This window comes from Brachyistius frenatus, unplaced genomic scaffold (genome assembly GCF_029030835.1).
Source record: "Brachyistius frenatus isolate BFR_SWC_R1_liver_20210118 unplaced genomic scaffold, ASM2903083v1 Contig_10, whole genome shotgun sequence".
In the NCBI taxonomy this organism is placed as follows: domain Eukaryota; kingdom Metazoa; phylum Chordata; class Actinopteri; family Embiotocidae; genus Brachyistius; species Brachyistius frenatus.
In genome coordinates, this window is record NW_027210609.1 from 4,787,501 (window position 1) to 4,799,583 (window position 12,083).

Genomic DNA, 12,083 nt, shown 5'->3' on the forward strand with positions numbered 1-12,083 from the left:
AATATTAGCGCCTTTGTAAAATATGGCAATAATTGAAGTTTAAAGACAGAAGTGTTTGCATTGAGAAGATCAGCAGTGTTGTACAAGCGTCCTTATATGTCCTTGTTGTGTCCAGTTACTGCCATATTGAGGACACAGCCTTCCTTCCAGCTATATTGCTGTATGAGACAATAACCTAAATACCTGTCAGATTTTGGCCTTTCTTTCTCTCCGTTTCTTTACCTCACTCTATCTTTGTGGTCTCATTTCATTCTCACATTCTCACTCCTTTTTCTCTCTCACTTTCTCTCTCTTTCTCCTCATGCACCCCCTTACCCACACTCCCTCGTGGTCACTCTCTTAAGTGATTGCTACATTTCATCTCGTGGTAAATCGGCCGTCAGCCCGGTGAGCTATCATTATGCAAATGATGGGCAATTCAATTTCAGTTGGTCGGACGGGGAATTTCTAATTAGGGTGAGGCACAGCACTCAAGATGGAGAGAAAGATGTAAGGGCAGAGTGGGACAGTAAGGTAGAGAGGTGCTGTAAATGGATAGCAGAGGTAAAGCGAGAGGTAGAAGAGAAAGCCTGGAGAGCTGGAGAAGTAGAAGTATCCATCCACGAAATCATCACCTGGATTACAATTATACACTCTTCAGTTGGTTGCGAGTCTCCTGCCTCCTTCTCTTCCCATTGTGTTTTTTGTTTTGTTTTACTTTATCCAATTAATTTTAACTGACTATTGGCTGCTGAGCTTTTCCAGAAAATGGATTCACATAAAAAGTTTCTCCTGCTCATGGCCAGAATCATCAAAACATGTTGATGTTTTCACTGCGGGATCCTCTGAACAATGCTGTAAACTCATAATTTGAAAAAGATGAACATATTAAACCTGTTTAATCACACTGATAGTAAACTTTCATTATACTGTAGTCCGCAAAGGTCTCAAATTAGCAAAATGACAGTTTCACATAGCAACACAGGAAGCATATTTAGTGTAAACTATAAATGTCTACCTTTGACTCATCTGCCACTTATGCCAAGTCGTCTGTGCAGCATTTTACGAGGTTTTTACACTTTAAGTAAAATGTTACAATACTTGACATCATAGGTCAAGTTTTGTCAAGTGCTTGAGTCCTAATCCTGGTGATGTGTGCGTGAACTTTTAATACCGAGGCGTGAAAAAACGTGGCGTAGTGGCATCTATCATATCGTACCATGCTGTATGGAGTAAGCTTGCATGTCTTTGTGGGTGTCAAACATTTTTATTACAAGACTTTAAGCCAGTTCTCGTAATAATTAGCATTTGTTTGTACTCAAGTGTTTATAAATAAAAACCCAATCAACTATGTAGTACAATTAATATGACGATTCAATATTGAACATTTTAAACAAACATGGTATCAGCTTGTAACAGAGTGTTTGCAGAAAAAAACATTTATGTAAAATGATAAGAATAGCTTCAGTATCTAGAGACTTAACATGATGACTACAATTAATATATCTGCATGTCTGCAAGTTTGTGAATTTCATTTTCACAACTGATTTTTCTTGATGTCGTGCTGCTGTCAAAATGGACCAGCACTGTGCTGTGGGTTTATTTTGATGGAGTGTCTCTTCTTCTTCTCATCATTGTAATGAAGCATTGGGCTTGTTTTTTATTTATTCAGCAGCCCAGAGGGACAACATGTTTCCTGCAGGGAAAAGAAGAGACAGAGAGAGAAAAATAATAGTTGGTCAAACTTTTTCATCTTGATTAAGTGACTGAGCTCAATGTACCTGCACATGAGGCCTGTTTGCATACGCCAGTAGTTTGTGTGTGTGTGTGTGTGTGTGTGTGTGTGTGTGTGTGTGTGTGTGTGTGTGTGTGTGTGTGTGTGTGTGTGTGTGTGTGTGTGTGTGTGTGTGTGTGTGTGTGTGTGTGTGTGTGTCTAGTTAACAGGCATTTATGACTTGATTTACAGTATGTGTTGGTCCATTTTCTCTTTTGCACATCCACATATATCTGAACATGAGTAGGTGTGTGAATGTGTTGGGTATCACACACACACACACACACACACACACACACACACACACACACACACACACACACACACACACACACACACACACACACACACACACACACACACACACACACACACACACACACACACCGAGAGAGAGAGAACAGAGGATTCAGCTGAGATCAGCAGCTCACCCTAGGCTGTCAAAAATTCTGTCAGCACAGCCCAAGAATCACAATTGGACTCTTTGGGAGGCATTAATTCAAAGCACCGTAACAATGCTCTCTGAAACCAAATCAACTGCCTGTAGTCAGCATATCAACTCTCAGCTAACTCTCTCCCTCTATCTCACTATCGCCATCTCTCTCTCTTCTGGCCTCCTCTGCTGCACTCTCTTTCTCTGCTTTGTCTGTGCAGCAATGTCTTTTCCTATCCTCCCTGCTCCTTTCTCACCCTCGCCCCTCCCTTCTCTCTCTTTCTTTCTTCGATGTGTGATTCAACTTCTTAATATGTTTCTAAAGTTGACTTGCTGTACAAGATTTCCTAACCTAGATAGTAACTACCTCTGCAGCACAGATTGTAAAATGATACTTTTATTTGAGAAAAAGTTGCGTCTAAACTGAGAATTAGCAAGTTATTTTAAAAAGCCATGTTGTGTTTTTTATATTCACTGAGGAACCGGACATTTTTAAGTGCTGACTGTGACTCTAATGTGTTAAAGTTTGTACCATCTCAAACTTAAATGTATGGTATGGAGTAAATACATAGTATGGTTGCTTTTGTTAGTTTAAACTGTTCTGTTCATGTTCTGCATAAGAGTGAAGAGTGACGCAAATAGGAGCTTTTACTGTTTCATTACAATCAACAACTTAACATGTTTTAACTTTTATCATTAGTATGGCTGCAAACATCAACTGTTTTCATTATTGCTTGATCCAGTAATTGTATTTCAGATTAATCTAAAAATCTATGAGTCTATAAAAGGTCAGAAATGACAAAATCATTACTAGACTAAAAGGGCACTTTGAGGGCACAGCCCTTTGCCAAGGCGAATAGTCTGCATTTCTCTGATATGCAAATCTGCAACTGCAACCATTTAATATATAAATATATGTGTGGATATATTTAAAAATCTGTTAGACTGAAAATATGCTTGTGCCGAAAACCGCTGTCCCACAGGATTACTGGTACCTGGTAATCTGGATTGTGATTCATTCGTCATATTTCTAGAATGGCCTATGTTTTGTCATCATCGAATTTTACCGCCCTCTACTGGATTTATAGATGTGTGGCATTTAGTAGGCCACATTTCCTATCTCACAGTGCTAATTGAAGTACAAAAATAATTTGTACATCCTCCTTCATCATTCAGATTTGCTCCAAAGTTGAATAACTTCTTCCTTGACCAATGCTACAATCTTCGACAAAGATTTATGAAAATTGTGTGGGTCGTTTTTCTGTAATCATGCTGGCAAACAGACAAATAAACAAACAGCACTGAAAACATAAACTCCTTGACTGAAGCAAAAGTCATATAATGATCATAATGGGCTTTTGTTTTGTAAAAAATCTATTCCTCAAAATGATATGAAACAGAGAAAAGCAGCAAATTATCATTGACAAGCTGGCATCAGAGGATGTCTGGCAATTTTTTTTAAAACAATCATTTCAGCACCGCTTTCCCTGACTCCTTGCCAGTGTTATTGTAATAATATACAGCAAGGCTATTATGACTATCTTATTATTTTGGCTTTTTACAGTGTATTGCATTCACAGCTTTTGTCATTGAATCAGATGACTGATTCAACTTGACATTTGGGAGTCTCTGCTCTCATCAGAAATACCAATTTGTTAAATAATCATTCTGTCCACTTCTGTGTGTATTAAAGTAATCTATTCTTTGCATGTACCACTCGTAGGAAAAAGGAAAAGGGAAAAAAAGACCCAGTTTTTGTATTAGCTAAAGCTTCTCCCAGCTTTTTTTTCTGTCTGTAACACACAGGTTGTGGCCAATGCACAGCTGGTGCTGGCTCTGCTTGTCAGCTGTTGGTGGTAAGTTGTATTGTTGTAAGGCTGTGTTGTTTTGCCTTAAGAAAGCAGCCTCGTAAAGATGAGGGGTTCTGTAAAAAATAGAAAGGAAAGATAAAAGAAAATGAAAACTTTCTTTTCTCCTCTCTGAATCAGAGAGAGCAAGGGCACTGAATGCACTTTATTAATGCACTCCATCTCCCTCACTTTTGTGTCAGAAGTAATACAAAGGGCAGGTGTGTGTGTGTGTGTGTGTGTGTGTGTGTGTGTGTGTGTGTGTGTGTGTGTGTGTGTGTGTGTGTGTGTGTGTGTGTGTGTGTGTGTGTGTGTGTGTGTGTGTGTGTGTGTGTGTGTGTGTGTGTGTAAGACAGTTTAAGAGAGAAATAAAGAGAAAAGAAAAAATAAAGCAAGCAAATTTCTATCTTTAAGAGTTATTTCATCACATATTATCTTTGGCACAGCTTTGTTTAATCATTCAAATGTAATTCAATTATAAATAAAAGGCACAATTCATGGTAACTGATGGCTTGTTTCTTACATTCAAGCCTGATTGTCTTTCCTTTGATTGAAATTGAAGCTTTTTAAATCTATAATTTTGACACTTTGATGACCCCTACAATAAACTGTCCTTCACACCTGAACAAAGCAAAAATGTTTAACAAGAGTTATAACTTTTATTCCTTATTCTTGTGTGAAGAGTTAAAAAAAAAAAATAAAAAAAAAAAGATTTAATCCACTGTAATCCAGTCAGTGGACCGTACATAGTATCTAGGCTTTGGTGCAATTTTAAGACGCTGCTGTTGAATTTCCTATCACAACTGAAAACATGCAGCCGAGCTCCACATTGTTGTTCCAGTAGATACAGAATCTACTTTCTGTCGCAGTCCTCTATAGTCGCAGGTAGACACACTGAGTCAGAAAGAATAAGAAGGAGTCATGGAACAGAAAGTAGAGCAGTACAGTATCATTAAAGTTTGAGAAAAGAGCACAAAGTTGGAAACCAGAAGTTACGCTTCTGCAATTTAGGTTGCAGATGCGTAACCTTGACTTTCACTGTTAATTGTATTTTTTGAGGACAGTACAATATTGCAAGCTGTTTATCATGTAAAATTACCATGAGAAAGTGCCACATTATTGATATGGCTAGATTTAGGTTTTCTGTCCCCAGCAGTAGACAGCTGGGCATAAGTTGGGTGAGAGAGCACTCACACGTAATACCTATCGCGTTCCACTGAACTCTCTCAATGTTCAACAACATGAGGATGAATTAGCATTTCAACACAATGGGTTTAAATTTAGAAATCCCTCAAGACTGAGAATGAGGAGGAAAAGAATAAAAGAATCATAAAGGGAGATAGATGAACATACAGATAAATAGATGGTCAGAAAGTAAGGGTAGTATCTCCAGTTGATATATTGTGTCTCGGTGTAAATTGGGATCTGTGGAACAAAAACTATTGGAAAAACATAAACATGGGATAAGGCAAAAGGGGGAAGGGTGTAGGCTCAGTGTGGAGAGCAGGAGATCAGAAAATATGAACCAATGGTTGAGGACATGAGAAGACGGGAGATATAAAATGAAGGCAAAGCTGGGTTAAATTAAATTTGAACTATAATTCTTATAATAATTTTGCAGAGGCTTAAGCATGTATGCACAGACAAACTGACATGTTTACACTAAGAATGAACGGATAGTCACTGTAAAAGCTGCAGTCAGCTATAAATAGCCACAACTCAAATGCTGGTGTTGGTTGGATATTCCCAATGGAGTGATTGGTAGTTTGAGTGTCAGTGGTGGCCCGAGGCAGGCAGCCCCTGGCTTCATGTCCTAGTTATGGTTGAGCTGCTCAGGCCTTAGTTGACATCTCTTTAACACATAAAGAGATGTTTCTCTCTCAGTGCAGTTCCTGGAGATACATACGAGTGCTTAGAGCTGAATGGAATACAACATACTTATCGATTTATAATCAATGTGAAACGCAACAGAATAATCTAAACAAAGACTGTACTGAAACATGTGGGATGTACAATATGCATCAGCATGTTTGTGCAATATCAAAGCATTGTATTGTTTATTGGCACACGTGCTCGGTTCACAATAGACTCTGAATATATTTCTACACCGGGACCTCGAGCCATATAATAATGCATGTTCCTTTAATATATTAAAGATTCTGATATACTTTGAGCACAATCTTACTTTGAAATAAACAACACTTAAATGTCAGTGTCTTTAAGGTCTGTAGGCTAGAACTCACAGATGGTAGCAGAGATTCTGTGGAAAAATTAACATAAAAATATGTCACTTAATGCTTCTCAAGTTCCTGCAAAGAAAATTTTGTTACATAAATTTGAGAAGTCTAAAAATGTGAATTTCTGGAAGGGTTATAATACATACCCTTCCAAACCAGAGGTACATTTTCAGCTTTTAATTAAAAATCTAATACTAAGGCTACAAAGATGTAAAGCACAGTAGAAATGCCTTCATCATAACATTAAATTACATCCCATTCAAGCTGTATGAAGGGAAATGATTCATCACAATGCAATTTGCAAAAACCAATGTTGCACTCTGCAGTTGGTTTTGTCTCAGACTTAAGTCTCTACAAACCACTGAAAAAGTGATTCATACTCTATTACTGACTGTTAGATCACCAGCTAGAAATCTGATATTATGTTTGTGCTGCAGAATTGATGAGTTCAAATCTTCTGTTTAATCAGTAGAAATCAGAAACAACTTTGATGGGAGCAGAAGTGAACAGTGCAAAGACTGTATGGCTACTTAAAATGAGCAAAATGTTGTAAATCATTGATCTCCTGACGTCACTCTGCACGCATTGTTGAGTGCATATTGTACATACAGTATGGAGCACTGTCGCCATAACATATAAATACAGAATGTGTGCACATGTATGTCTGTGTGTGTGCATACGGTGTCAGTACTGTATACCATAGATGAGTGATAGGGTTTCCCCATAAGCCCGTCTGGGCCTTGCATTCCTCTCATCGGCAGAGTCTGATGTGTGCAGGCTTTCAGCTAATCTTGGAAGAATGTCGGCTTCAGACGCACATGTGTTCCATTAAGACCAGATCTGCGTAAATAATATAACATGCAACAGCTAACATTACAGGTAACTAAACCCCCACAGCTGCGCCTTTGGCTTTACAGTGCCCCAACAGTCCAGCCTATAAAGGGAAAGCCAGTGTTAATATCTAATGAGAAAATGTATTGCCTACTGTGCTTTTAGCGAGCTGCTGATATGTAGAAAAGATCATTATTGTTCATTGGATAATAGAGCTGGAGATACTGAATTGTGATGGATATTAAGAATAAAAATCAGATAAAGCCAATGTATTAGCCAATATATTTTTTTTATTCTTGAAAGCATATCCCTTCCCCCATTGTTAATGGTCCTTCATCCACCGTCATTGGCTCTTTGTGTTTATTGTCAGCCATCTCTGCTTGTAACGATTGGCTCAGCCCTGCCAAGCGACAGAACAATGTTTGCTTTTGCTGTCTGCCTGGGGAAGTCCCTCTTGTCCTCCAACAGGGCTCGCTAATACAAAGTTCAGAGGATGCAGCATCTTCCTGTGGCAGATCACCAAAGTTAGTTAGAAACTGATTTTATTCATGCGTTTATTTATTTAAATTTGACTTTTCAGCGAGGATTATAACAGCGTGAGCAAACAAGTGAACTCTGCCTTCTGCTCTATTTTGGTCAGAACTGGAGTGTGGGTGTGCGGGATTAAAAGAAGAAAAAAAAAATACGAGGTTAGAGTCGACATAATGTCGAGTAGAGATGGTAAATGGCTTGCAGCAGCTGGTTTGGTAGAAATATCACGCCAACCCGAAGTCAGCCAAGAAGTGAAAGAGAGGTGACGAGGGTGAGAGCCTCTGAAATGAAGGCTAGAAAACAAAAGAAAGGTGTCAGAGAACAAGTGTACAGAACAATGCTTCTTGCACTTGCAAACTGTTGTGAGCCAGCAAGGAAATGTGAGGAGTTTGGCTGTTGCCGTTGTGGGTGCCAGCACTCCTAATGAGTCTGTCAGGGCCAGTTAGCACAGCCAGGCCTGCTTGTGTCCCCTCCAGGCCGCAGACAGCTGTTATTAGCCCCGTAATGGCATGCCACAGGGCCAGATTAGCCTGGCACACAGGAGAAATATCAAACATTCACTTACTGTGGCTTCGTCGCTGGCTAAAGCAGCTATTCTGCGAGGCATTCATTTAGCTGCAATGCTGGCAAGTTACCTAACAAGCCTCAAAAGAAAAAAGTCTCCATTGAGAGATGGAGTTAGTGTACAGTAGCTTCTCGGCAAGGCTGGCAGAAAAAGAAACGTCAGACTTGGAGGATGTTCAAGACACAGCATGCAGGTCACATTGCTGATTTTCCCTAGGAATATGTTTCAAATAAACATTCTAAGTCAATTTTGAATATGGGAAATGCATTAAATCAGATTCTAGGAATGTGTTTCAAAACAAAGGAGAGTGTTTTTGCAGGATTTTTACATTGTTGGTTGTCAGGACAGTGCAGTGTTGTCTTTAATCATGCTGTGTCATCATTATGCAAACCATATTGACAAGATGGCCACTGCTGTACACTCATCTGTTTTTACCTTTCATAATGAGCACAGGAAATCAAAACCTCAAACAGCAAGTGCTCTCTCTCTCTCTCTGCCTGCCTTTGGGGATAGCCTGCTTTGTGTACAGTCTGTGATAGGCCTACACCATCAGATCAGCATACTGCTAACACAGACAGTACACTGATCAATAGAGAATGCTACTTGTAGGGTATAAATCATGCTCTTTGTGCCTGCTCTTTCTTGAGTAATGTGTGTGTGGTAATCACTCTGCATTCAGACCCATAAACTCAATCTGAAAAGGTGTGTTTAGCACTGTTAAAGCTGGGGCCTGAGATACTCATATGTGTGATGAATGTGTGTTTGTCTGCATCATGTGACTGATTAGATGTGAAAGGCAGGGCCATGTTTTGGTTGGTTCAGAGATGTTCTCTCACTCAGTTGTTAAATATTGTTGAATACTGCACTTCTCAATGCATAGCAATATGAAGCCCTGCCCTTGAATGTATTTCTGTGATTGCATGTGGATCTGGGTGTATGCTGTGTGTTTTGTGAGATGAAATAATGAATGTTAAAAAGAGGAAAGGAAAACTAGAGTGAAAGCAAGCAAAAGAGGAAGTATGTGAGAGAGGGATACTCGTTCTAAATTGCTGCTCTATTTTTTGTTTTTTGTTTTCTTCCTCAACAATCTCCATCACCCTCATTAGCAGACTGTATGTATCAAGTGTGGCAAAGTGATTATGCACTACACATAGGAGGCAGAAGTCGTAGTCATTTCCAAGTATAAATTCATGTTTTATCCTCTTATTTATGAGAAAGCAGTTTCCACATCACCAGTTTTCACCTCATCCAGCTTTTTATTTTAACAACAGTCAGCATGCAGAAGCTGAAATAGACTTTCAAACAACAGAGAAAAAGCTATAACTCATCTTATCAATTAACACACATATAAAATAAGTTACCACTGTTCTACAAATTAGATGACAAAAACGGCATGCACCAGATGTTACCGAAGAGCGATGTTAATGAGAGAGCAGCAGAATATCAAGGATTCACAGACGTGCAGTGAGGTGAGTTGAGAGTGAAGTGAGGAAACAGAGAAAAAGACAGTGAGACAAAGAACGTGAGATTTGAAGTGAATCCTGGGTGGTACCCACGCTGTGGCTATGGGCCACGGTGTGAACCCCACTGAGCTTCACCGTCTCTCCCTGGCAGGGACCACTTTTTGCGACTCATTAGCTTCCCAAGTACTCGGGGCTTTTCCACCACTCCTTTAGGCTGTGTTATACAGCTGAAACCCACACGGGGAAGAACAGGGAGGATCTGGCAGGCTTAGAGCCCACTGCACTCTAATTATCAGCTGTGTAATGTATAGAAAGATGGAGTCACTTGAGTAGAGCAGTGCACAGGAACCGTAGCTACCAAACACAACAGCTTAGTACCATTAGTGCCGCTGCATGAGCCAATCTTATCCAGTTATTATGTGTGGTACATCACCATGAGGTGATGTGATTCAACATGGCAGCCAATGTGCCGGCTTTGTGACTCGGTGGAAATGTATGAAACTAACACTGGTAAAGAAAAAGAAGACCATAAAAAGAAATAAAATCTGTATGATGCCTGCGCTTTGGAAGAGACTTGAGTAACTGGAACAAAATTAGTTTTAAACATATTTAATCAAACACTGAGGTATTTCTCTTTAAAAGGAAGAAAATGTACTGAAAATCTTCCTCTTTCTTTTTTTTTTTTTTCCTCCTCCAGAGCAGATACGTTGCGGCAGATCGAGGTGTAAGGCTCTACAGTTCCCTGCCCATGCGCCCAAACCCTGACGGCAAGAGACTGCCCTCTACTGGGGTAAGACACATCCCTCCCTGCCTTCCCCCACTCACCCCTGCCCCTTCACCCATTGGTCTCATCCATCGCTACATGCCACATTTAAAACCATACAGTAGGAGGAAGAGGACCTTCTCTCGTTTGCATGGACTAAAAGTGGTTGTTGGGAGTTCTCAACCCTGTGATGGAAATTGTCTGCATGGAAACAACTGCAACAGATCGCCAGCTCTATCTGGTCTTAAATCAACACTTCAAATGTTCCATATTTCTCAAAAAGCTTTCATCCTTTGACACCACCTCATCCTCCACCATAAACCCCAAAAGTCTTCCACTGCTCACTCTGACAGACCTGCTCTGTCCCCTATCCCCAAACCAGCATTGGCCACAGCAGGTCTTCAAGAAAAAGCACAATCTGACTTGGTGGTTTGTGTGTTATCTCCTGGGTAGCATGTCAAAGAAATGTTTTGCTGCAGGCCAACCATCAGCCTCCTACTGTATTCATGTTCATACAGAACAAAGGCATGCAGCAGATTTCTGGATAAAATTTCAGGTAAAATAAAAAGGATAGGCAGACATGGGTAAATTATAAAGAATAGGATGTTTGGTGATTTTTTTTTTTTTTTTTTTTTTTCCTTTTTGCTGTGTCTTTTGTTGTAAAGCAGCTGTGCTTTGGCATCAAGGTCCATTTTTTTCCATTATTGAATTATACAAGTACTCGGACGGTTGGAAAATGGAAAAAAATTACGTTTATTGAAGTTAAGTGATGCGGCACTTGCAGTACTTTGACTTTGACAAAGTGCTGGAACAGTCAGTCTACTTTGTTTGTGAAACCTTTCTTTCATTTTTTTTTTTTTTTTTAAATACAAAAAAAATCTTTTAGTATTGTGAAAATCATAATTAGAATCTGGCTTGCTTTGCTTTTATGCATTTATGTAACAAAGGAGAGAAAATGAAAGAACAATAGAGCGCAAAAAGAGAGAATTTAATTTCATATGTCTCCCTTTTTCATGTTTCACTCCATGCAAGTGCTTTTTGAATTATCTCTTCGCTGCTGCGGGGCTCAGTGAGAGGAAGAGTGGTTGAGTGTGTGAGAGAGGGAGAGACAGAGTGAGAGAGAGAGAGAGAGGGAGAGACAGAGTGAGAGAGAGGGAGACAGACAAAGCGAAAGCTATGTAATATTGTTGGTGCGCACCTTTTTTTAATTACAACAGAGATTGTATTGATGTCTCAGGCCACATGTCCTAAATCATTTATCAAGGGGGAGAGTGCTAACAAAGCATTTCTAAGAAACCCATCCTCTCCCAGGGCCTGGAATCATACGTTATCTAAAGTGAATATTGTTAATGCTTTTCAGTGGAGAGACCCACTTACAAATCATGGGAATGAGTTCCTTGTCAGGACATGCGTGAAGCAGTAAAGATATATATCCACTTCCACCTGATCCTCTGTTGTGCAAATTAAAGTTTGCATCTGAATCTCCGTGCAGAAGTTGTTTGTAAAAATAAAGATGCTTAAAGTTATCGATAAACATTAATGTAAGGAAAAGAACATTTTTAAATTGCCTGGTTGTTGTGTTCAGCAACAGTTTAAAGATTACATCTCTTTTTTGCACATTAGAATTTGTCACACATGCACGTTATTAAAGCAGACAATT

General features: G+C 39.4%; 1 protein-coding gene across 4 annotated transcripts in view; it reads left to right on the plus strand.

Moving 5' to 3' along the window:
• tox2 (TOX high mobility group box family member 2) overlaps positions 1 to 12,083 on the plus strand; it is an 89,656-nt gene that overhangs the window by 20,626 nt on the left and 56,947 nt on the right. For 2 of the 4 annotated variants that reach the window (XM_069691019.1, XM_069691021.1), the window contains exon 2: positions 10,358 to 10,450. The exons of the other annotated variants lie outside the window; for them this stretch is intronic. In XM_069691019.1, the coding sequence (XP_069547120.1) occupies positions 10,358 to 10,450 (93 nt within the window). The remainder of the gene's footprint in view (positions 1 to 10,357; positions 10,451 to 12,083) is intronic. 4 annotated transcript variants of the gene reach the window in all.